At 56.4% G+C, this 22,962-nt stretch overlaps 4 protein-coding genes across 5 annotated transcripts; 1 reads left to right on the top strand and 3 right to left on the bottom strand.

Annotated features, from left to right (window-relative positions):
- The first annotated feature begins 83 nt into the window (after window positions 1–83).
- Window positions 84–2,965, top strand: GALE (UDP-galactose-4-epimerase). The gene is made up of 10 exons (XM_072355417.1): window positions 84–338; window positions 565–680; window positions 767–880; window positions 948–1,124; window positions 1,223–1,336; window positions 1,419–1,485; window positions 1,563–1,648; window positions 1,739–1,816; window positions 1,940–2,054; window positions 2,131–2,965. Exons 1-10 carry the CDS (start codon window positions 218–220, stop codon window positions 2,184–2,186), a joined length of 1,044 nt encoding a protein of 347 aa, XP_072211518.1. The 5' UTR covers window positions 84–217; the 3' UTR covers window positions 2,187–2,965.
- Window positions 2,966–3,055: 90 nt separating this feature from the next.
- Window positions 3,056–9,370, bottom strand: LYPLA2 (lysophospholipase 2). The gene is made up of 10 exons (XM_072355451.1): window positions 9,252–9,370; window positions 7,587–7,688; window positions 7,182–7,213; window positions 6,551–6,616; window positions 6,365–6,412; window positions 6,133–6,203; window positions 5,807–5,880; window positions 5,547–5,648; window positions 5,274–5,450; window positions 3,056–5,159 (listed from the first exon to the last, which is right to left on the bottom strand). Exons 2-10 carry the CDS (start codon window positions 7,662–7,664, stop codon window positions 5,109–5,111), a joined length of 699 nt encoding a protein of 232 aa, XP_072211552.1. The 5' UTR covers window positions 7,665–7,688; window positions 9,252–9,370; the 3' UTR covers window positions 3,056–5,108.
- Window positions 9,371–9,541: 171 nt separating this feature from the next.
- On the bottom strand, window positions 9,542–11,224 carry PITHD1 (PITH domain containing 1). The gene is made up of 6 exons (XM_072355452.1): window positions 10,975–11,224; window positions 10,843–10,886; window positions 10,670–10,747; window positions 10,219–10,323; window positions 9,962–10,070; window positions 9,542–9,789 (listed from the first exon to the last, which is right to left on the bottom strand). Exons 1-6 carry the CDS (start codon window positions 11,161–11,163, stop codon window positions 9,688–9,690), a joined length of 627 nt encoding a protein of 208 aa, XP_072211553.1. The 5' UTR covers window positions 11,164–11,224; the 3' UTR covers window positions 9,542–9,687.
- A 1,568-nt stretch (window positions 11,225–12,792) lies between these two features.
- Window positions 12,793–22,806, bottom strand: ELOA (elongin A). Of its 2 annotated transcripts, none has more exons than XM_072355676.1 (11): window positions 22,647–22,806; window positions 20,310–20,366; window positions 19,575–19,693; window positions 17,860–19,075; window positions 16,478–16,592; window positions 15,921–16,076; window positions 15,394–15,491; window positions 15,104–15,284; window positions 14,483–14,594; window positions 14,067–14,218; window positions 12,793–13,487 (listed from the first exon to the last, which is right to left on the bottom strand). In XM_072355676.1, exons 1-11 carry the CDS (start codon window positions 22,716–22,718, stop codon window positions 13,426–13,428), a joined length of 2,340 nt encoding a protein of 779 aa, XP_072211777.1. In that variant the 5' UTR covers window positions 22,719–22,806; the 3' UTR covers window positions 12,793–13,425. The 2 variants fall into 2 exon arrangements, with proteins under 2 accessions (XP_072211777.1, XP_072211778.1); XM_072355677.1 differs by having other exon boundaries at window positions 13,282–13,487; window positions 15,921–16,073.
- Window positions 22,807–22,962: the final 156 nt, after the last annotated feature.

The raw sequence follows: 22,962 nt of genomic DNA, 5'->3' as shown, positions 1-22,962 counted from the left end.
CCCCGCCTTGCCGCCCTCCGTGCCAATGGCCGCCGCCGCTCAGGCGGAAGCTGCCGCCCCGTTTCCGGCCTGGCTGACACGTCCGCAGGCGGTTCGGCTCACGTGGCAGCGGGGCGGGAGGCTCCGCCCGGCCATAAAGGCGGCTCCGCGCCCAGCGGGTCGGTGTTCCGGTCCGTGCGGAGCGCGGCGGGCTCGGCTCCCTCCTTTCCCTGCAGCCATGGCGGAGCGCGTCCTGGTGACGGGCGGCGCGGGGTACATCGGCAGCCACTGCGTGCTGCAGCTGGCCGAGGCGGGCTACGAGCCGGTGGTCATCGACAACCTCCGCAACGCCGCCGGAGGTACGAGCGGCTCGTCCGGGTTCGGCCCGTCCCATGCGGAGCCTTCGGGCCCGCCGCCCCTTCCTTCCTTTCCCCTTCCTTCCCCCCTTCCTTCCTTCCCCCTTCCTTCCCCTTTTCCTTCCCCTTTCCTTCCCCCTTCCTTCCCCTTTTCCTTCCCCTTTCCTTCCCTCTTCCTTCCCCCTTCCTTCCTCCTTCCTTCTCCTTCCTTCCCCCTCTTTCCCCGCAGGTCCCGGCGCGCTCCCCGAGAGCCTGCAGCGCGTGCAGCGCCTCGCTCGGACGCCCATCGCCTTCCAGGAGCTGGACGTGACGGACGGCGCGGCGCTGCAGCAGCTGTTCCGCACGGTGCGGGCTCCTGACCGCGGGCACTGCGGGCTCCTGGGCGGGCTCCGAGCCGCCGCCGTGATCCTGACGCGTCTGTTCTCCGCCAGCACCGCTTCTCGGCCGTGATGCACTTCGCGGGGCTGAAGGCGGTGGGCGAGTCGGTGCGGCAGCCGCTGGAGTACTACGGTGTGAACTTGACCGGCACCCTGCGGCTGCTGGAGGTGAGTGGGGCTGCGGCGGGGCTCGGTGCGGTGCGGTGGGCTCTGCAGCGCTGCTCTCTGCTCCCAGGCCATGGAAGCGCACGGCGTGAGGAACATCGTGTTCAGCAGCTCAGCCACCGTCTACGGTGACCCGCAGTACCTGCCCCTGGATGAGAAGCACCCGGTCGGGGGCTGCACCAACCCCTATGGCAAGTCCAAGTACTTCATCGAGGAGATGATCCAGGACCTCTGCAAAGCAAAGAAGGTAAGGGGCTGCCGGGGGCGCGGGGCTGGGAGCGGTGCTGTTGTGCCGCTGTGTGCTGGGGCTGGGGCCGGGGCTGCCAGGTCTCTGCCTCTCCCCAGGACTGGAATGCCATTCTCCTGCGCTATTTTAATCCCATTGGTGCCCACGAGTCTGGAATGATTGGAGAAGACCCCCAGGGCATTCCCAACAACCTCATGCCCTACGTGGCACAGGTACTGCCCAGCGGGAGCTGCGGGTTCTCACTGCTGTGTGTGGCAGAAGCCGGGCAGATAACGTGTCTGTTCCTCTGCACAGGTGGCAGTGGGGCGCCAGGAATTCCTGAGTGTGTTTGGGAACGATTATGAGACAGTGGATGGAACGGGTGCGTTACTGCGGATGGGTGGTGTGGAGCTGTGCTGCGGCTCTGGGGGGCTTTGTGCTCATCCTCTGTTCTCACAGGTGTTAGGGATTACATCCACGTTGTGGACTTGGCCAAGGGACACATCGCTGCTTTGAAGAAGCTCAAAGAGAACTGTGGCTGCAAGGTACAAGAGCGGGGCCTGGGTGAACAAAGGGTGCCTGGCCTTCCTGCCCTTGCAGCAGGAGCTGATGTGTGTCCCTTGTCTTCCTCCCAGATCTACAACTTGGGCACTGGCACAGGCTACTCTGTCCTGCAGATGGTCCGGGCCATGGAGAAAGCCTCGGGCAGGGAGGTAGGTGCTGAGTCGGTGACTCCTGCAATGCTCCCTTCCTGCTTGGGCAGCCCCCATGCCAGTGTTGGTGCCCTCTGCAGAGCCCTGGCAGCTCCCTGCCCCACAGTGCTGCTCTCCCTGCAGATCAAGTACAAGATAACTGGCCGGCGGGAGGGAGACGTGGCTGCCTGCTATGCTAACCCAGAGCTTGCCGAGCGTGAGCTGGGCTGGAAAGCTGCATTTGGCCTGGACAAGATGTGTAAGAGCATCCCCCCCTCCCCACTGCACCATGCCCACCTCCCAGCCCTTCCCTCACTGCTTCTCTCCCTGTGCAGGTGAGGACCTGTGGCGCTGGCAGCTGCAGAATCCCACAGGATACAGCAAGAACTGAGCCCAGGCCTGAGGGCTCGTTCTGTGGTCCTGAGTTCAGGGCCTGCCCCCCACCTGCCTCTGCGCTTCCTCCTCCTTACCCCACCGGGTCCTCTGCATCTCACAGAACTGAGCCGAGGCCCAGCCTCACTACCCAAAGCACTAAACCCCCTCACAGAAAGGCCTGGGGCTGGGCACAGGCGGGTGCTTGGTGGGGATACATACTGCAGGTGGGGCTGTATCCAGGGCTCAGATATGTGCTCTTGGGTGCCCAAACTGTGGAAGACATTGCCTGTTCCTTACAGCCACAGTCCTGGGCCCCAAAAGGAGGCCTGGGGAAGGAACTGCCTTCCTCACCCCTCCTGCATGGTCCGACGCGTTCCTCTCTTCCCACACCGGCCCACAGTCTGAGGCCCCCTAAGGACCAGCCCCTGCTGGCTGCCAGGGGCTCCCCTCCCTCCTCTTCTTCCTCTCAACTGGCTTTGGGGACCTAATCTTGCTTGCTGCTGCTGTGGGGCTGGAGGAGCCCCTGCCTGCCACAGTGAGGAATCTGGTGTCTGGTTCTGCTTCCACGGTGCCTGGGCAGCTGCTTCTGTAATCACGTTCCTAAAGGTTGCTCAGGAGCAGGCTCTGCTTGGCTGTCACACACTGATCCTATTTATTACTAGCAGCAATACTGGCTCCCTTAGGAAATGATGACTCAGCTAGCCCAGTTTGCTGTCAGGTAGATGAATAACTTATGTGACTAAATTATGAATAGAGCTTTTGATTTGTTTCTAAATAAATTTTCTTACTTTCTAAGTAGCAGCTCTGTTCTGTGCCTGCTGCACCTGGACGGAGCTGCTGGGGTGGCGCCCATGGAGCATGAACGACAAACACTGCCAGTTCAGCTGGGAGAGGTTTATGATTTATTTAACCTTGTATCTGACTCTGTGGACCACACACACAAAGAGACCCCAGACAAGGAAGACAAAATAGAGGGGAAGAAGGAAAAAAAACAACCTAAACCCAAAAAGCTGCATTGAGGAGTGGAGAGGAGCCATTCTCCCTCCCTGGATCCTCAGCACAGCCGCAGCCCCAGCTCAGGAGTGAGCAGGCATATGCAACAGGGAGTGGTGCCTGAGGGCAGCCGTGGGTCCCCAGCCCCTGCTGGCCCCACCGTGCTCCCAGTTCTTGCCCAGAGCAGGAGGACAGACTGCAGCGGTTTTAAACACCAAGCAGAAGAAACAGCAGGACATAACCCCATGCAAGGGGAAGAGCTGGGCTCCCCTAACGCCAGCGGTATTTGCTGGGTTAAGACTTCCCAAAGGAAAAAGAAAACACAACCCAAAAAAACAAAGATGGGTCTGACAGCCCCGACTCTCCAATAAGCAGGTTATTGCTTTGCACATCCCCAGGGCTGGAATGAGGTTCCCTCTGCCCCACAGAGCCTCTGGGCACAGCTGCGGGCACCAAGCAGGGCTGTGCAGGGTGACAGAACAGAGCAGGGACCCACAGAGGCAGCAGACGGGAAGGAGCTGCAGCCCGTGGCCCAGCCAGGTTGGTTTTGTTTTTGTTTTTTAAGAAGACATTGACAGCTCCAGCCCAGCGGGCTCAGCAGTGCTGCGGGCTCAGCCCAGGGAGGTGAGAAGGGCAGCACTGCTCAACAGCCTCTGCCCGTGGCCTTGCAGGAGGGGAGGTGATAGAAGCCCACCTGTGGCAGGTGAGGGAATTGGGCTGCAGGGAGCAGCTCTGGGCTGTGCCCTTCCAGGCCAGGGAAAGGCACGGCCTCAGCTGCAGCCAGCTGGGTGAGGGGCACGGTGCTGGGTGCTGGTCCCAGCCAGCCTGTGACTGTACGCTGAAAGGCCAACATGGCCTCCACTCTTCACCCAGGCCCGGGGCAGCACAGAGACCCCATGCTGCCCCACAGAACCAGCACAGCAGCTCACAGGCATCAGATGCAAGTGAGATAATGACTGGGAGCCAACCTGCTGCCTCCAGCCATGCCAGCCAGGGCCAGGATGCCTCATCCCACTCTCCACCTCCCTGAGTCAGCCCAGGTCCAAAGGGAAGGAGAAATAGCAGCAAGAGAGACATTAAGGACCCATCCAGCACAGAGGAAGCTTTGTGGCAGAGGTGCTAAGCAGCCAGCTGTAAACAGCAGCACCTGGATGCAGAGCTCGGCTGAGGGAGGGTGAGACCCCTCTGGGCCCCCATCCAAGGCTGAAGAGGAGATTGTAAAAGCAAAGACGGGAGGAGCACGAAGGAGGTGATTATCTGGAGGAGGACAGAGCTGCTGCTAGCCCATGGGAGTGTGCGTGCGTGACAGGGCATGGCCACAGCCCCACATGCAGAGGTGTGGGAGCTGCACAGCTGCCACTCTGCCAAGCCCCGGAGGTTGGGGCAGCCTCTGATGGTACCAACCCAGAGCAGGGGCCTCTCCCTGGGCCTTGAGGCATCTGCAGGAGAGTCCCGGGTTCCTGAGCTCTGATTGAAAACCCGTGAGTCACCTGAGTGGAGGCTGAGAGCAGCCATCAGGCCCTGTCCTGTGGCCGCCCCACTCCTCCCACTGCACCCGGCATGTCCCACCCCTAACACTGTTACAAAAGAAACAAATAACAAAAACAACTGGCCTGCACCACGCCAGCCCCACACCCTGCAGTGCCTGAATGGGAAATCGAGGGAATGGTGGTCCCCACAGAAACTGCTCAGAGTGAGAGGAGAGAAAAGGCCACTCAAGGCTCGCCTTAGGGAGCTCTGACCTCAGCTCTGAGAGCAGCAGGGGGACAGGGCACCCCTGGCAGAGAGGAGGCGGAGCAAGGAGATGGGAAGAGGTGGGGGCCAGCCTGCGGTGGGAGGCAAGGGTGGGTGCCATGGCTTCCGTTTGCAGTGGACGGGTCACAGGGGAAAGATTGGCAGCTGCAACCTCAGCATCCTTCCCTGCGACAGTCTTGATTGCCTCTGCTTAGATCCGGGGCAGCAGCTTCTCGATGAACTCCTTCACCGCCATCATCTCCTGCAACAGAGCAGAGCCCATCGCATCAGGGCTGCTCAAGGGCCGTGCCCACAAGCTGATCCCAAAGCTGCAGCTGTGACAGACCCTTCTCTTCCCTCTGCCAAAGGCACTGACCTGAGGACAGGAATTGTGCATCACACCAGGGTAGGTTTTGAACTGGACCTTGGCAGGGGTGACAACTGATTTCAGCTTCTCAGAAGTGAGGGCCCCGAAGCGGACAGGGATCATAGGATCCATCTCCCCATGACACTGCAGGATGGCAATGTCCTTGTTCACACCATTACTTGCTGCCTGTAACAAGGAAGAAGCACTTAAGGATGCCCAGAGAGGGTATGCCCTGAAGGCAGGCACTTTACAGATGCGCACGGTGGCAGCAGGGCAGGGTACCTGTGGGAAGGCCTTGTGCAGCGGGAGCCAGCAGCTGAGTGCCACGATGCCAGCCAGCTGGTGCTGGCAGGTGAGAGCCGTGTAGAGTGACAAGGCACCGCCCTGCAGTGAGGAGGAAGGTGTTAGTGCCACGTGCCCCACACAGCCCCATTACTCCGCCTCTATCCTGCCAGCAAAGCTCCTCCCCATCTATAGGAAGGAAAGAGGGGGCCCAAGCCCTCTGTCTGCCCTGCCCCACAGCCCCATGCAGCTCAGCTCACCTGTGAGAAGCCTCCCAGGATGATACGGTTGGGTGGGATTCCATTCTTCATCTCATGCTCAATAATTGCTTTAACTGGAAAACAACAGAAAAACAGGTCAGTAAAAGCAGGGGAGATGATCAGCACTGCCCGAGGCCTGAGGTGCAGGAGCACACAGGGAGGGGCAGCCACTAGAGGTCCCACAGTCTGAATGAGCTCGGCTGTAGCCTGGGAGAAGTGGGCTGGAACCACAAGGCAGGAGAAAGGGAGGAGAAGCAGAAACAGGACACCCGCCCCAAAGAAGGAGAGGCACCCAGGAGCATTTCCCCCTCTCCAAAGCCTCTTACTGCTCTCTGCAGCTTTCTTGATTCCAGCTTCATCCTCGGGTGCATCTGGAGTCAAGCCCATCAGGTCAAACCTGGGAGAAGCAGCAGAGTCAGCCTCAAACCTCAGCCAGCACACAGCATGCAGGGAAAAGGGAGCTGGGTGCTCTTCCTAAATCCATCTCACTCCCCGGAATACCCCTCAAGGGTTCCACCCACTCTGGAGGACCCCACCTCTGCCACCCAAAGCACTCACCAAGAAGGCATGACCATCTTCATGTTGAGGGTTACTGGGATCCTGGGTCTGCAGAGAAAATAATTTGGATGTTTCAGAGAAATGAGTGGCAGAAGGGGCCCGTGGCTGCAGGATGTCTTTACCAAAGGACTATGGCAGGCTGGGGCACCCACCCAGCCCTCGCAGGACCCTCCACCAATCACTTACGCATGAGGGCAAATGTATTTCACGTAGGGGAGGCGGATGGAGGAGAGAGCTTCAGCCCAGCTGTGCCTGGGGAAAGAGAACAGAGGAGCCTGAGCACTTGGAGGATGCTGATGAAGATGAGAGACTTCCCCTCAAGGACACTTAGCTTTGATGCTTCTACTTCCTAGCCTCAACAGCCTCAACTCATGTGAATCTCCAGCAAGGCAAAAGCAGCATGCAAAGCTCATTAGCTGGAGGCAGGAGAGCTGCCATCAGCAAGCAAGGGGGGCAGAACCTCATGTGCAGGGAGCAGTGATTTGCTGCTGCTGTATCTCACACTGTCCTCTTAAGGCAGCCTTGCACACTAACTCAGATACTCCCAGCCCTCCCAAGAATAGGAAAAAGTATGGTGCTTGTCTGTTTGTCTTAAAGCAGTAAAATCAAATCCATAGGGGACAGGGGGCAGCAGTAATATTCAAGCTGAAGCACAGACAGCCGCTGGTCAGAGATTCCCCATTTGGGTAGCACAGACTCAGCTGCTGTGGCTGAGATCAAAGCCCCAGACACATCCCCGAGCCGCTCCATGCAAAGCAGCAAATAGCCAGGCCCACATCCAGCCACGTGGCACAGAGACAGCTCCAGCAATACTCACCCCGTGTCTCCAAGGCCATGTAAAAAAATGACCTATTAAATAAAGCAGAAAAACAAATGAATTAGCTGGTGCGATGACTGTGTACCAGGAGAGAGGCAGGGACACGTGGGGACGTGGCAAAAGGCCATTTAGTCACTAAGCAGCAGAGACTCAAACAGGCAGAAATTAGCTGATGGTAATAACATGCCTTTGCAGCTCTGAGCACTACGGATGGGTGGAACAGGCACGCCATCACCATAATCACTGTGCCACGGGGCCATGGGTGCCACCTCCCTCAGCCCAAGCCACCAAAAATCCCAGGAAACCCACTGCTCCCCATCTAAGAGCAGAGCAGCCCCAGAGCCAGGAAGACCGGAGGGCAGAGGGATGAGGTAGGAGGGGTCCCTGCCAACGCAGCCCCCTTACCGCAGCAGTCTCCCGCTCTGCCCCTGAGACTGTCACTGCATCAGCGAGGAGGGGGACAGACATGTTGTTACCGCACATACACCGAGTCTCAAACACTGGCACCTGTGGGGCAGAAGGACAAAGGTAAGGCAGGAAAATAACTCAAAGCACGCAAATGCTGCCCACATAGCAGCTCTGGAGGCATGCGGGAGCCAGGAGAGTGAGGCCATATGCCTGGGGCATGGAGAACATTAGAATTAGCTCAGTGACACCTCATAGCCAAAGCTATTTCAGTGACAGCAGCGACACGGGCAGAGAACAGCATCAGCATCCTGGCTCCTGGTAAAGGCAAGGAGGAGCCTGACCCAAATCCGCAGCAGTGGGATAGCAGGAAGCACTAGAGCAGGCACGCAGCAATTTAAACAGGCGTTGATGGCTCTGTAAGAGCTTCAGCTCTTTATGGAACCATCCAGGAATGAGTCAGGCTGCCAACCCCCAGACCTGAGGGCAGCAGAGCCCTCTCGCGCTGTCCGCACAACTCCTACAAACTGCCCTGCTTCACACAATGGGCACAACTCCCACCTCTGGCAGCAGCCCATGCCCAGCACTAATTAGACGAGAGCACGTTGCAAGCATTATCTCCTGGCTCCCACCAGGAACACAGTCACACTGCGGTGTACCCTGCCTGCACTGTGAGCTGCTTGGTTCGTCTCACTGAGCACCCTTCAGCTGATCCCCAGCTGGAGCAGAAACACGGAGCTGGCAGATGCACGCCCACACACCGCCATGTGCACAGCAGGTCAAAACAACCAGCAGAAAAACAGCACCTGCCGGAATCCCTGGCAGCCAGAACCACGAGTAACAGCAGCTCTCCCGCAGCTTCACGCACCTTCCTGGGCACAACGCAGCCAACACGAGGCGACAGGGGCTGAAATCCCATCAGACAGACAAGCTGAATTGCGCTGCTTGGAGTGAGCAGCAGCACGCTCGGTTGGAAGGGGCCGTAAGGGTCACCCGCTGCGCCCCGCGCGGTGCACTGGCTGCCCCACACCAGCTCAGCTCAGTTCAGGCCGCCGCGTGCTCACACCGCCCATCCCGGAGCTCAGCTCTGCATCCCCGTGGGGGCTCGAGGTGCGCGACGAGCCCTAAGCGCGGCCCGCCCCCATCCATTGCGAACACCCGCACGTTCCATCCGCCGCCAACCAGCGCCGCGACCCGCGGGGCCGGAATCAGCGAGACCCCCAGCCCGGGCCGCCACAACCGGACGAGGCCGCGACCGCCGCCCGCCCCGCCCGGACCGGCCGGCAGAGCAGCGCGGGGTCGCTTCGCTCCGGCGGCGCCGCGAGGCCCGTCATGACCGTCGCCTAATGCCGGCCGCGGCCGCCGCTCACGCAGGCGCAAAGCGGGGTGGGCAGCGCGGGGACAGGCCGGGCCGCTCCCGGCTCTCACGGCCGCGGCTCCGTGCGAACATCCGGCCGGGCCACAGGCTGCAGGTTGGAGGCTGCGCCCAGCGCAGCGCCTCGAGCCCGGGCACGGAGCGTCGCCCCACGCGGCCCGCGCAGCGCCCGCCCCACCTCGGGCCGCGACCGCCCGGAACCTCCTCCCATTTCCCCCCCGGTGTCCGTGGTACGACCCGCCGTCCCCGTCCCGCCCGCTGTTCCGCTCCGTTCCCGCCCCGTCTCGCACCTCCGGTCGGGCCGTCTGCGCGCTGCTCCCGGCCCCGCCGCGCTGCACCGGAACTTCCGCCAGCGGGGGGGGACGGCAGGGGGCAGCGCGGCGGAAGTGACGACACCCCGCGAGTCGGCCATCTTTACCGCGCGCCGCCCAAACCGGAAGTGGCCGTGGCCGCCACGGCAGACGGCGCCAGCAGAGCCGGCCGGGCCCCGCCGCGTCTGCACGTGGCTCCCGCACGGACACGAGGGAGGCTGCCGCGCGCCGCCGCCTCCTGGAGCCCGGTGAGGCCACGGCGGCTGCTCTGAACTCGGAAGCTTTATTGGCAACGAGAAGGGCACGGCGTGGCAGCGGAGCGGGACGGTCCGTTCGGCGCTGCCGCTCCAGCCCCGCACACCGGGACGCGGCTGCGGCCTTCGGGCACCGTCTCCGTCCGCGCCCGTTCCCGCGGTCAGGAGATGCAGTGGCTCTGCGGGGTGACCTGCCGCAGCTGGTGGTCGCCCGGGTTGGGCAGCGCTTCGTAGTTGCAGATGGTGACCGCGTGGCGGTGCGCCTGGACGGGACGGACGCGGTTCGCTATTCAACATCAGCGGGGCCCGCAGCCCGCCCTGCGCCCGCCCTCACAGACCTGCACAGCCCGCCCCCCCCTTCCACGGAGCTGCTGCTCAGTTCAAGCCCCATGACAGCTCTTCGTCATGCCATGCAGTCCTTATACTGGCTCTCACCTCCGTCCATTCTCCTTTCAGCCCAATGTAAAATATCTTCGTTGTCTCGGCTCCAAAGTTCTTGGGGAAGTACATGGAGAGGTCGTGGACGTTGGAGAAGCGAGCAATTCTGGAAGAAAACAGACCGACAGCGGAGCCTGCACACATCAGGCATGGAGCGAACGGCCGAGGTTGCAGATGCAGCTTCTCCCCTCCCTGCAGTGCACATCTGTCACCAGCAGCAGCCACGGGCAGCACCGCACAGAGCAGGTCCGTACTTGGTGGGGTACTCGAGCTCGCCCACAGGGTCGGGGTTGAGGTTGAACGTCTGCTCTGGCTCCCGGGCAGCATCATCAAAGGACATCTGGGGGATGTTCTTGAACCTGGGAACAGAGAAAGGGCACCAGAAAGTTCTTAAAGCGCAGAGTCACTGCTGGGCTCCTTCCCCACACGTTAGTGCCTCCTGGATTCCCGTCAGCAATTAGGCAGCGCGTTGCCTTCTGTAGCAGAAATTACTGACGCCACCACACAGCACGGCCACAATCCCAAGCACCGGGGCGGGCTGGGTTCAGTGCAGCCCACAGCTGTGGCACGAGCGGCCACGTTCAGTCCCATACGACCTCCAGCTTCTTCCTCCTCGTGGCTCCGGGCTGCTCCCAGTAGCCGGGCACCGCGTTGACCTGTAGCTAAAGATCCGCGCGGCCCGGCAGCGCTACGTGCTTCACTCACAGCCGCAGCTCAGAGGGGTGCGAGCCATCGTCCTCCCCCATCACGATGACGGCCTTCAGCTTCACGCTGCCCGTGAACCTGCCGGGAGGACACAGCACAGCGGTGACAGCGGAGCGCCCGGCGGAGCACCGCGGCCTCGCGCCGCCCCTCGCCCGCCCGGGCTGCGCACTCACGGCACGTTGAAGAGCAGCTCCGCGTCCTCGTCGCTCTCCACGAACTGCGGGCAGAGGAGCGGCTCAGGACGGGCCCGGCCTCACCGGCGCTGCCCGCAGGCCCCGGTACCGCACCCGGCCCCGGTACCGCACCTGCTCGCGGTCGCCGCGCTCCTCCCAGGCACGGAAGACGCGGGCTCCGCTGCCCTCGCGCCGCTCGTTGAGGCACTGCAGCCGCCCGCGGTCGATGCGCAGATGGAGCCCCCAGGCCGCGCCCCGCTCCCCGCCGTCCGCTCCGCAGCAGCCGCAGCGCCCGGGCCCGTGTCCGCGTCCCTCCGCCATGCCCGCGCAGCCCCGCCCACGCCGAGCCGCGCCCACCAATCAGAGCCGCCGCCCGCCGGGGTACCGCCCACTCACGCCCCGCCCCCAGCAGACGCCGTTCACCCGCCGGCCCCGCCCACTCGGAGCCCCGCCCACAAGCCCCGCCCACTCCTGTCCGTGGGGGGGGGGGGGGGGGGGGGGGGGGGGGGGGGGGCGCGCATGCCCAGAAAGGAAGAGGCGGCCGAGGCTCCAGTGTTTGGTTTTATTGAGACACGATCGTTCTTTTTCATATAACTTATCTAATTAAAATATTCATCTCAGTTACCACAAAAGAAAAGGAACATAGAAAATCGTATGTACACATCGGGGACAGAAGTACAAATACACGGCAGAGCCCCCAGCTGCGGGGCGGCACCGCGGGCCGGCGGGGGGGGGGGCTGCACGGCCACGGCGATGGGCGCCCCCAGCCGGGACGGGGGGACTGAAGAGGACGGGGGGGGTCGTAGGGGCTGCGCACAGTCACAGCTCAGCAGCTGCGGGCCCAAAGCCTGGGCTGCGTCCCGGGAGGAAGAACGTAAAGTCACGGAGTTAGAAGTACGGCCCATTAAACACAGCGCAGGGAGCCGGGAGCCATTATCTTACAGCAGGACGCACTGAATGCGACACGGTAACATTAAAGCACCTGGGACTGTAACAAACAGCACAGGAGAGGCTGGAAACGCCTTTCCAAGAGCTTCAACAAAAGCAAAAAGAAGAGGACGCTGAGAATGGATCAAAACAGAACAAAGGGAAGGAAACCAGAAGCACACGGGGGGCTCCTACAGCCGCCCAGCGAGGAGCTGCGGGCAGCACGAGCAGTGACCCCGACTGTCATCACCTGCACCTCCGTCACCCAAACAAACACAGCCCGGAGCACACAGCCTCTCCCTTCCCTAACCGAGCACCACTCCAGCACTGTGCAAGCAGGTTCCACCTGGCTGCAACCTCTGCTCGCGCTGCCTCCAGCTGAGGTTGTGCCAAGGCAGATGCACCCCACCAGTGCTATGATAAGGCTGCACATGCCATAGCAGTGCTGCAGCAGGCCCTGGAATCACACACCTCACACCCTGGCACCTTGCAACGCAGCCACCAGCTGGTATCATGGGTCTTTCCTTCCAGACACTGCGTACAGCTGGGAGTCCAGAGCTCCTGCTGTGAAGTATATGCACATTAAAACCAACATATTCCATTACCCAACTCTCTCTGACCTCAATCCTAAGACTAAAGTCTTCACTTCTTCTGAAGATGAGCATAAAAGAACACAGGGGAAGGACAAGATTTGAGCACCAGCTTCCAACTGGAAACAAACCCTTCCCAGTTCCACACAGAAAACAAGATAAAAATATTCCTTCTTACCACTAAAAGAGGCAAAGCGATGCCTTCATCGATATCTTAAAACTATTTTTAATTCCAGAGGCAAAGTCCACTCCCTTAAAATAAAAAGGGAAAATACTCATTGGTGCACAGTAAAACTTCTCCTCAAACCCTTCATCTTTTTATTCCCAGTAGCCAGCAGAAGACAACAGCAGCAGAGAAAGAGTCCTCAGTGGCTCCTGGCATCCCTGCACAGCAACGTAAGCATCTGTTCGAGATCTACAGTAACAGCAGAGAAGAGGTCAAAAGCTCAGATTTTATTAAGATACATGATTAGAGAGCAAAGCCTCGGGACCTGATGCACTTGCCAATGAACTGTTGAGCAGAAGGGTAACCGGTGCCACCTGTCCCAGAGTCCGTGTGGGACTCCGGGCCCAGCAGGTACCAGGCCACAAGACAGGATCCCTTGAGAAGCATTGCCCACCCGGATGGATTCCTGCCAGTGCAGCCAGGGCCTGCCCCTGTGCTGGGCTGGGAGGGGGGAGGCTACTGGGAGTGCCATAAATAGTACCGGTGGGCTTGAGGGGTAAAGTATTAATTAAAACCATTCCATAATTTATTAAGAGGTTAAATAGTAAATAGTCTCTGGATTTTCTACTCTCAGCAGGTGCCAAGACTTCACATTTTTTTCACATCTGGAGATCCTGTACATCTTTCTTTAGAGAGAAGACAAGGCCAGAAACAGGAGGTAAGGGAGAAGGGATGAGAATAAAAGATAAAATACTGTGCTGTCATTTTGTGCAGATCAAAGTCTCTCCCAGCAGCTGCAGCCTCCGCAGAGTTCAAAGGACTTGGGCTGTTTTGGTACCTTCTCCCCCATCAGTGCCACTCCCCCACGAGAGAGAAAAATCCCAGCTCTGTGCTTCCAACCTATCTCCTAGAGAACCTGTTTTTGAAAGCTTTGATAGTCTTTGCCATCATGGGAGCAATTTCTGCAAAATAGGAGGGGAAAAAAATAAAAAAAAAATCAACTTTAAAGCAGAGGTTACAGACCAGGAAAGCAGAAAGCGATTCAGAGCTGCAGCCCTGGCCAATGAAGGTCTGCACAAGTGCTTATGGCCCATCCTATTTTAAGTCCATGGAAAGAGGAGGGCCCACACTGCTTTCAGCACTGCAAGAACACACATCTTTGGTAAAATCACTGCTTTCTTCTGAAAAGAATGAGCTTTTCTTTATTACAAACAGCTGGATGGAACAAAGCGCAAGGCAAAGAAAGGGCAAGCAGGAGAAGCAAACAGTGGAGCACAGCAGCTTCCTTAAATGCTGCCAGGACCTCCAGAGAGCCCCAAAGCAAACTCCAGGCCCCACATCCCGGCCCTACACCTCCAGATTTTCCCCGTGCTTTTTCTTGTGCAAGAAGTTTGAACTGACTTCACTATCCGCTCCTCAAGGAGAAGATACCTCTCGACCCTCCCGCACAGCCTGGATTTCTCTTGCAGCAGAAAGAATATTCATCCATGTGCAAAGGAGAAACTATAAGAGACCACAAATGCTCTGTAGCTTGTACTTACTCTTCACTGGTGGCTTCCGGGGGTCATAGGATGAGAAGGAGCTACCCGATGATGGGACAGAATGGGCACTGCTGGTGCTGGGCCCGTCATAGGACCGCTCCTCACTCACACGAGCATGGCTTTTGCCAGATGTGTACAGGACTGGTTTTATTCTGCAACACAGACAGGGCAGATATTTCAGTAAAGCCAAATGAGCCACATATGTTAATACTGCAGTGGCTTTTATCACACAAAGTCAGCATTAACTAGGATCTCCATTTTTCCCCATAAGAAAAAAGCTATTACAGCCACAAGTTTCACTGCAAAAGGATGTTCCAGACATACAATTTCATTTCCAGTCAATATGCAGGGCAAACATGGCAGGAATGCATAGGAAGAAAGGCCCTGAGCAGCAAATGCTGCCGAGAAGCACTTACTTGGTTTTCTCCGGCACAAGAGCACCTCCAGTTCCAAACTTCTCTTGTCTTCTCCGTACATCCCGAGGGGGTTTCACAGTAGAGTTCACAAAGGCCATTTTGGCCACTCTACCTGTAGGTGGCCAGAGGGAAACAGTGCTTAGATCCAAAAAGGAAGCTTTGGGGTATTTGCCTTATTGCCGCAAGCTCCTGACACCCTTCTGCAGTCCATCTTTTCCAAAGCTCAGGAGACAGCCTACTCCCTTTGGTCTGAACCTCCTGCAGTCACAGGATTGGCTGTGATGAGACTGACTGACCAGGCCAGTAGTTCTCACTATATTCACCAATGAAAGGAAGGATTTTTCACCCTACCATGGTGAAATTCTTCAATCCTAGCATAAAGAAATCACAAGCGTTGCCTCTGCAGCTATTCCATCTGTACAATACTGCTGCACAACGCTATGGAAGAGATCTACAGACTGCTAAGCATTAAGTGAGTGCTACCACAAAGAACAGAGCTGAGCAACTCTTACATTTCATTGGATTCAAACCAGCCACTCCTAAAGACCTTCCTCACACAGACTTTCCCCAGGCAGCCTTCCCAGACCTGTCTGGCTCCTCAGTCATTCAGCCCTTCATTACCTTTAGGTTTGTTAGCATGAGCTGAGCCGATGTTCCGTGCCAACATCAGCAGCCGCTGCTCTCGAGCGTCATGAAGTCGGAGGTACATCTCCCGCCAGGACTCAAATTCTTCTGGCTTCTCATTCTTGAAGTCTCTAAGACAGTGATTGTGCCACAGTTGATCTGTTTCCTCGATTAGGACCTGAAACAAAGACACGTAAGCAGAGATCATTCCTGTCCATTTCCTTGTCCCTTAGCACATCTATCCATGTCCAGACATCAGCATCCCTCCCCCAGACCCAGGCACTCACATGATTACATTCCTCAATGCGGTACAGCTGCTCTGGGGTGCATTTCTCCAATACTGGCTCCAGCACTGAGAAAGGGACACCACCCACTTCATAGATTGCTAGAAAGAAGCAAAATGCACAGTATTTATCCTCCTCCTTCCTTTCCACAGATAGGGCTTGAGACCCTGATAAAACAGCAATGCTGCATGCTGCTGCACAATCCAAGGGGAAGGAAAACAGAACTGGGGTGCAGCAGTTCCAGTCAGTCATTAGGCACCAACAGCTCCAAGATAAGAAGTTCCTGTGCAAAGCTCTATTTGCCGCTATTTCAGCCCTTTAATCATTCCTTACAACATGCTGGGCTACAGACTCCTGCAGCACCAGAGCTTTCAGGGAGATCTCTCCCCTGTGATCCAGCTTGCCTAGTGACAACAGGCAGCCGAGTGCTGCTGGGATGCACACAAAGAATTCACCAGGACTTCAGTGGGGACAGAGTTACATAAATCTACATGGGAATACAACTGACACATGTCAGGAAAACTACTTACAGTCAATGTTGTTACTGAGGACTCTGATACACTGCTCGTGCAATGTCATCATCTTTGGGAGGTAGGCAGTTTTAGAGCCTGAATACACTTGCATCTTTGAATTCAACCGGCGACCTATAAATCCTGCCTCGCTCTCTTCAACTGGCGAGGACACTGCTGTGGAAAGCAAGACTTGGAGTGAGAAGGGAACGGAGAAAACAAGAGACCACCCTGACGAATGGCATGAGAGACACAAGCCAGAGTCTCCCAGAAGAAACCCAGAGGACCAAAGTCCTCTCTAGGAGACTTGCAACATGTCACCCAATTCAGGAAGGGCAATTCCAGCCCTCAAGCTCAGGAAGGGTCAGCAAAGGATCTTCCTCATTTCAGCTAGAGCACATGGGGGGGAAAAAAGCAAACCAGAAACAAACACGCCTTTTTCCAAAAGGCCCCAGGCATCAAGACAGGACACTAGAATCCAGTGTAAAGAGAGCTGATCCCAGCCTGCACGCATTCCTGCCACCTCCTGCTAACAGTGTCTGTAGCCCATTTCAAACCCCTTTCCCTGTCCAACATACCTTTCCTTTTTGTCTGGGAGCAGGAAATGGACTCGATGGAGGGAAGAGGGCGGTAGTTGGCCTGGATTGGGGGCAGTGGGATGTCCGGTAAGGTTGGCACCACATCTATCAGCATCTGGGAGAAGAGGATATACATGCAATTAAGCTGAGAGTGTTACATCCTGACGGTGTACAAACAGCACTGAATTGCTCTTTGTTTGCTATTGCCAGTAAGTCACAACGATGATCAGCTTGCACCAGAAAACAGGAGGAAGCTACAGTTCTGCCACACTGCTGTGACTGTAGGCTGCCAAATACATAGAAACCGAAATTCAGGACCCAAATTAGTCAGCACCTTCTAATAAAAGACATCTGTCTTTAGCCCATTAAGTTCAGCACTAGAGAGCTCTGGTGAGAACCCAGATCAGTTTAACAATGTGAAGAATGGAAGAAAAAAACAGCACAGAAAAGAGACAGAAACATTTCCTTGACCTCAAACACTCCCTGATCTGTGATGCCTCCTTTCATCTTTCCACACTCCTGCAAAAGATTCAGCTGTGATGGAAAAGAAGGGAACATCAAACTGGAAGAAAATCCTGAGCTTCTATATGAAACACTTATTAGAACGAATGGTGAGGTGGGATTGTAAAATGCTGTTAGGATTTTAAGGGCACTCGTTGAGGAGAAACGTGTTTCAAAGTCAAGTAAAAAGAAAGCAGCAAAGGATTTTACACACTGCTCCATATTTAGACAGGCAACCGGCATCTGTGAGGCAATGAGTATATACAGAAACGTCGCTTTTCTTTTTTTTTTCAGGCTTTTACAAAGGAAGTTCAGGCTTCTGGAATTCTCCCATTTCTCCCCATTCCTGGGGCCCAGCACATCCAGTTAATAAAACTGCAGTACTGACAAAGAGAAAAACAAGTTAGCTTTAGAGAGCAGAAGTGCTCAGAAGGCCTTGAAGCCTTTCTAGCAGGCAGAGATGCCATTGTGTATTAGGCAAAATTCTAAGTTCATCCATAACTAAAGACATTGTGTGTTAAACAAGTGTTTCACGCTCTGTTTTCTTATGAGTATTTGCCTAAAAGAACTCCCTCTCACTTCCCGTTTTCGAAAAAGCTGAATTCTGGCTTTTGCATTTCCTCTTCCCTCCCTCTCCACTCACAGCTCCAGCAGAGGCACACAGGGACGCCTGTGGGGCTGCTCTGCAGCAGGTGGGTGAGACAGCGTGTCCCAGCAGGAGCCTGGGGTCACCAATCGCACTGATGAGACACCTCGAGCACAGCCTGATGGGGGACAGCCCAGCACATAGAAGGGGAAAACCAGGAAGCCCCAGGTAGCAGAGGACTAAGGACAGCTGCTTCCACCTTTGCTGCTCACTTTCAGATCCTCCAGAACCTTACCCTGTTTGGTTTAGGAGTCTCTGCTTGTTTCTTCTCTGCTTTTTTCTCATTTGTCCGCTTGTGGCTTGGGCTCTTGCGACTCGAGCTGGAGCTCTTGGTACTGGCTTTGGATCCATTCTGTTTGCTGTGCCCTTGATCTTTCTCCCCAGCTGACACAGAGGGTTTGGCCACTTTCTTTTTCTTTTTCTGGGGCTGGTCATAGCTGAGGTACGACTCAAAGGACATAGTAGGTTGTTCAAACTCATCCTCCACTTCCCCATCCCCAAAACTTGAGGACAAGTCAGCAGACTTTTTGTCCAACTCAGAGGTTTTGTGCTTCCCTTCAGATGTTTTTAAGCTCCCAGAAGTCCCCTTTTCTTTAATTCGATTTGAGGTGTCACTCTCAGCTTTCTGTTTCTCCCGCTCTGTGTTAGAAGTCTCCAGGCTTGGCTTGGACTTCCCCAGTTTGCTTTTTTCAGAGTTCTGATGTTTTCGCTTCTTACTGTGGTTGTCCACAGACTCTTCCAAGCGTGGCTGCACGTGCAGCTTCTCTTTTCTGGAAGAGCTGTTTTCTCGGGTTTTCTCCTTCTTAGTGCTATCTGACATCCTCTGCTTTTCCTTGCTGCCCCCTACCACAGGGCTTTCCTGGAGATGCTCTTTAAAAGAGGCCTTGTGCAATTTTTCTGGGCTGACGGCAGAGGCTTTGCTCTCCCCTCGGCCATCAAGTCGCTGCTTCTCCTTGTGAGAAGACTTGTGCTCTTTGCTTCGGCTGGCATTCCCTTTGTCATGGAGATCACCAGGGTTCCTCTCCCAGCTTTCCCCCAGCTTCTCCTGAAAGCCGTGGCCTTTACCGACTTTCTGATGAAACACTGTTGGTTCTTCCTGCTCATCAGAGGCATAAGGGTCTGTGTACGTATCCTGAGGGCTCTCACTTGGCTCAGGTGACACAGCTTGTCCATAGTCTGAGTACTCCTGATCTGAAGAGAGCACTGGGGAAGATCTGTCCCATCTCTTGTCCTCTTGGCTGCTACAGCCATAAGCCTCATGAGATTTTTCAGGCCCTAAATACCTTCTGGACTTCTTTTCTCTATGATCCGGGCTGTAGAGCTGGCTGCAGGAAGGCTGGAAAGGCTCTGAGTAGTCCTGGTCGTGTTCCTCATCCTCCTGGGGAGAAGGTGCTTGTCTTTTCCTTGAGCTGCTCCTCTCATAGTCACAGTCTTCAGAATCTACATTATTTCTAAAAGGATGAGAAAACAAATTACTTAGACTGAAACTTCCCAGAATTCCCACGTTACTATGTAACTGCTACACAGTGCCAGCATGAGCTTCAGTTTCTGTGGCATCTCTACACACAGAAGTCTGTCAAAGCAAGCCACTTCCTTTACTTGGGCCTAAAACTTCCTCTCTTTGGCATCATAAGTGGGAAGTGAACAGATTACATCTTTTGCTTTATTAGAAGCCCTTTCTTGGCAGCTACTGCGAATCTCTTCATCAAACTGCAGTTTCTTGGAGGCTGGTCCCTGCCTTCACTCTGAACTGCAGCCGTCAGCAGCACAGCACTGCGGTGAGCACAGGTCTGCTCCAAAATAAAGCAGGAGCCCCACACAGCACACTGTGTTACGGGTTTTTCCAGAGCCTTCATTTGTTTCCAGGTCCAGAGTAGTTTGCAATCTACACTGCAAAAATTAAAAGACAGCCACTTTTCCATTGAGATAACTGAGCAGGTTTATATTCACCTCTCTGCCTCCTGGGAGACCGGCACCAGCTTCTTCCACCTGGCGACAAGGTTCTTGGCGAAGTCTCCCACCAGCTCATGCTTCCTTAAGCTGTTCACCGTCTTTCCAACGCCCGTCTCCTTCAGGAGAGAGAAAAGATAAAAGCTAATCTCAGCAAAGCAGTCAGCATTCACAACTCCCCACCGAGCTGCCTGCAAAGTCAGCCTGCTTCCTATCAGTTCTAGGTCAAAGTGAGCTTTCTTAATCTAACAGCAAAGATACCACACGTAGCACATTGTGTTTGCAGCAGACGTTGTATAGCTTACTACTGTTCTGTAAACTACTGAAGATATGACTCTGCTTTAAGTTGAAAGTTACTCAATTGGTTTAATAGACTAAGTTATTATTTACCATAACTGCCTGAAGACAGAAGCTGGTCACTAATAGCTCCAAAGATTCGCAGTTCCTAATGCAGTGCTGCTTCCATCACCATTAGGAACTGTTCTGAGTCACAAATCCTGACCAAGCGTTAAGCTTTGGAGGAGCTGGGCACCACCACCTGCCCTGCACTGCATCACAAGGAAGCGGAGGAAGGGCTGAGGTTCTCTCTCTAACTGGGAATCCTAGAATCTCATCCATCTCAGCCATGTCTATGATATCACATTGGAGCAGGCAGCTTAGGCAGCGTTTTTCTAGCAGTCGGATTCTGTAACTCGACAGACAGGATGAAAGCACAAGAGATTTCACAGCTCTTACCACAAGAATGTCAACTGTGATGGGCAGCTCAGACAGCTTCTTCAGACTCTTCAGCAGCTGCAGAGACAAGGAGGAAAACGTTAAGACTTGTCAGACTGAAACATGTACTATGATTAGAAAAGAAAGCTCTGCACAAAGCTTGTTAGAAAGATCCAGGTGGCAGACAGCTGTTATCTTGCTCCACATCAGGCCCCCAAGAAGCCAAACTAGAGGGCCAGCTGCAAAGAAGTTATTGCCACTTGGCCTATGACGGCCACCTGAAAAGCAGCCACATGAAGCTGAAGGAAAGACTTAGCAACTTGTGACTCTCGGAAGCAACACTGGGAAGTGCATCCCTTGGCAAGGGAGAGCCAAGTTAAATAAATAACTTCACGAGGTTCTGCACACCAGCCAATGAAGAAGAAAGCCTTTCAGATGTTCCTGAGAATGCATGGAATCCTCATCTCCCCTGTAGACCCTCCCTGGGCCAGTTTGCAGACAGTGTCTCTCCTCACGGACAGCACTTAAAAAGCCAACCAATCCCTCCAGGACTGCTTTCTCCAGCCCCACTCTCTTCACTCCTTTCCCCAAACCCACTCGCTGACTGTGGGGCTGGGCTGTGTGGGCATAAATGGAGCAGTACTGGTGCTTGGGCATCACCTCACTGAGCTGTACAGAAGCTTTTTAGCAACAGCACAGACCGACCAGCACCACCACTCCTTGTATTATCTCCTGCAGCTACAGCCAGAGCAGACTTGTCAGCATTCCCATTATTGTGGCACCTCTACAACCCAGCTTTGTTCAGCACTGCTGTGCCATACGCCGTATAAAGGGCTGCCCCAATCCAGAACATCTTTTCCTTAAAGCACTGTACTCATGCTGAAATCAATGCTGTTAGCCTAAGCAGCTCCAGTCACCCTGCTTACACCACACGAGGACCCAGGAGGTTTAGGAAGCTCCACTCTTTTTGAAGGAAATAAACTATTTTTACACATTTGAAGAAGCAGCAGAGAAAAGAGCCCACCTCGTTCAAGCAGAATGACAGGATGGATCCTATTCACAACTAATTCGCCACAAACCACTGCCCCATTGGCCATACTTAGGACTTCATCACTATGAGTGAAGAATTAGGTTTTCCTCTTGGTTCTGGAAGAGCTGCACGTTTCAATACCGGCATCACGGCATTTTTCAGTGCTCAAGCGAGGGTGCCAAGGAAGATGCAGCAGTTCCAGACCTGCTCCTGTAAATCTAAGCAGCAGTTCCAGCCCTCTGCCTGCAGCCGTGGGCTCACAGGGCCTGGTGCAGGTAACACATTCCTCATCTCCCTCAAGGGCCAAAAAAGCAGAAACCCACTGAGTCAGGAACCCCATTGTCCCTTCAGCACTGCGGGGCCACCAGTAGTTCACCAGCATGTTGCTGGACAGACTCACTTGCAGGTGAATGAGTTCACAGTGCAGTGCTACAGGAGAAGCGGCCTGCAGAGTGCTGACCGACGCCTCACAAGCAGCAAACAGGCAGCTCTCACTGCACAGCTACAGCGGGGTCAGGGACCAGGAGCTGATGCTGCTCACACAACCCGGGCACACAGAGCTCGGCCTCCTCAGCTCCACCTGAGCACACGGAGCCCTGGCAGTTCCATCCGCTCTGGCGCTGTCAGAGGTAGAGGAAGGGGAGTGAGAGGCACTGGGCGCCCCAACCAGCCAGACAAGTGGCAGAGCTCCCTGCGCCCAACCTGGGTCAGCACAGAGCTGTGCCCCCCAGGATGAAGCCGGGTCAGCACAGAGCTGTGCCCCCCAGGATGAAGCCGGGTCAGCACAGAGCTGTGCCCCCCAGGATAAAGCCGGGTCAGCACAGAGCTGTGCCCCCCAGGATAAAGCCGGGTGCTGCTGCCGCGTCCCCACACTGAATGGACGTGACCCAAACAGCAGGAACAGCCCGAACAGGCGCTGCCCGTAAAACGCCACGTCCAAGGAAGGGCACAGCAGCACGTGCTGGAACACGCCGACCCCAGCACCGCCAGCCCGCGGGTCCCGAGGTCAGCGGCTCCGAGCGCCGCGCACAGCGGCTGTCAGCGGCCCCGAGCAGCGCCGGGACGGGCCAAGAGCTCGGGCTCGGCCACCGCGTCCAAGTCCCGGCTCCGGACCGAGCGGCGGCGGCGCGGCCGGGACAGCCCCGAGCGGAGCAAGGCGCCCAGCCGCCCCGGACAGCCCCGCCCGGCCCTGACAGCGCGGCCCGAGTCACGGCCGGGACCCCCGAGCTCCGCCGTCCCGGAGCGGGCCCCGACCGACCCCTGACCGACCCCGCACCTCCCGCCCCTCCTGCAGCGCCCGCCGGACCCGGCCGCGCCGCCGCCGTCACCTTCTTGGGATCCGCGCTGCCCGCGAGCCGAGCCTGCAGCCGGCCCACAACTTCCAGCACCGACTCCGCCATTTTTATTGCTGGACGGGCCGCGGCGGCGGAAGCGGCTTCACCTCTCGCTCGCCACACGGCGCTTCCCGGCCGTCGCCGCCATCTCTGTTGCGGGCAGGAAGCGGAAGCTGCGCGACGCTACCCCCGCCGGCGGCCATGGCAGGTAAGGGCAGAGTTCAATGGGTGCCATCTTGAAGCCTGGCGCGGCGCTGGTGGGTGCGCCATCTTGAGTGCTGGCAGAGCGCTCCCGGAGGGCAGCGGAGCC

The sequence above is a fragment of the Excalfactoria chinensis genome, chromosome 22, assembly GCF_039878825.1.
Source record: "Excalfactoria chinensis isolate bCotChi1 chromosome 22, bCotChi1.hap2, whole genome shotgun sequence".
NCBI lineage: Eukaryota > Metazoa > Chordata > Aves > Galliformes > Phasianidae > Excalfactoria > Excalfactoria chinensis.
This window is presented reverse-complemented; position numbering and strand designations above follow the sequence as displayed.

Excerpts from the sequence above, each read along its gene's own strand:
- GALE (XM_072355417.1), top strand. The coding sequence starts at position 218 with ATGGCGGAGCGCGTCCTGGTGACGGGCGGCGCGGGGTACATCGGCAGC. Across the intron at positions 881-947 it reads GCACCCTGCGGCTGCTGGAG|GCCATGGAAGCGCACGGCGT; the intron begins GTGAGTGGGGCT and ends CTCTGCTCCCAG. Across the intron at positions 1,337-1,418 it reads TCATGCCCTACGTGGCACAG|GTGGCAGTGGGGCGCCAGGA; the intron begins GTACTGCCCAGC and ends TCCTCTGCACAG.
- LYPLA2 (XM_072355451.1), bottom strand. The coding sequence starts at position 7,664 with ATGTGCGGTAACAACATGTCTGTCCCCCTCCTCGCTGATGCAGTGACA. Across the intron at positions 6,617-7,181 it reads CATGGCCTTGGAGACACGGG|GCACAGCTGGGCTGAAGCTC; the intron begins GTGAGTATTGCT and ends CTCTTTCCCCAG. Across the intron at positions 6,413-6,550 it reads AAATACATTTGCCCTCATGC|ACCCAGGATCCCAGTAACCC; the intron begins GTAAGTGATTGG and ends TTTTCTCTGCAG.
- PITHD1 (XM_072355452.1), bottom strand. The coding sequence starts at position 11,163 with ATGGCGGAGGGACGCGGACACGGGCCCGGGCGCTGCGGCTGCTGCGGA. Across the intron at positions 10,887-10,974 it reads AGCGCGGCGACCGCGAGCAG|TTCGTGGAGAGCGACGAGGA; the intron begins GTGCGGTACCGG and ends CTCTGCCCGCAG. Across the intron at positions 10,748-10,842 it reads GAGCTGCTCTTCAACGTGCC|GTTCACGGGCAGCGTGAAGC; the intron begins GTGAGTGCGCAG and ends TCCTCCCGGCAG.
- ELOA (XM_072355676.1), bottom strand. The coding sequence starts at position 22,718 with ATGGCGGAGTCGGTGCTGGAAGTTGTGGGCCGGCTGCAGGCTCGGCTC. Across the intron at positions 16,593-17,859 it reads AGACTCCTAAACCAAACAGG|ATGCTGATAGATGTGGTGCC; the intron begins GTAAGGTTCTGG and ends CTCTTCTCCCAG. Across the intron at positions 16,077-16,477 it reads CTCCCAGACAAAAAGGAAAG|CAGTGTCCTCGCCAGTTGAA; the intron begins GTATGTTGGACA and ends TGCTTTCCACAG.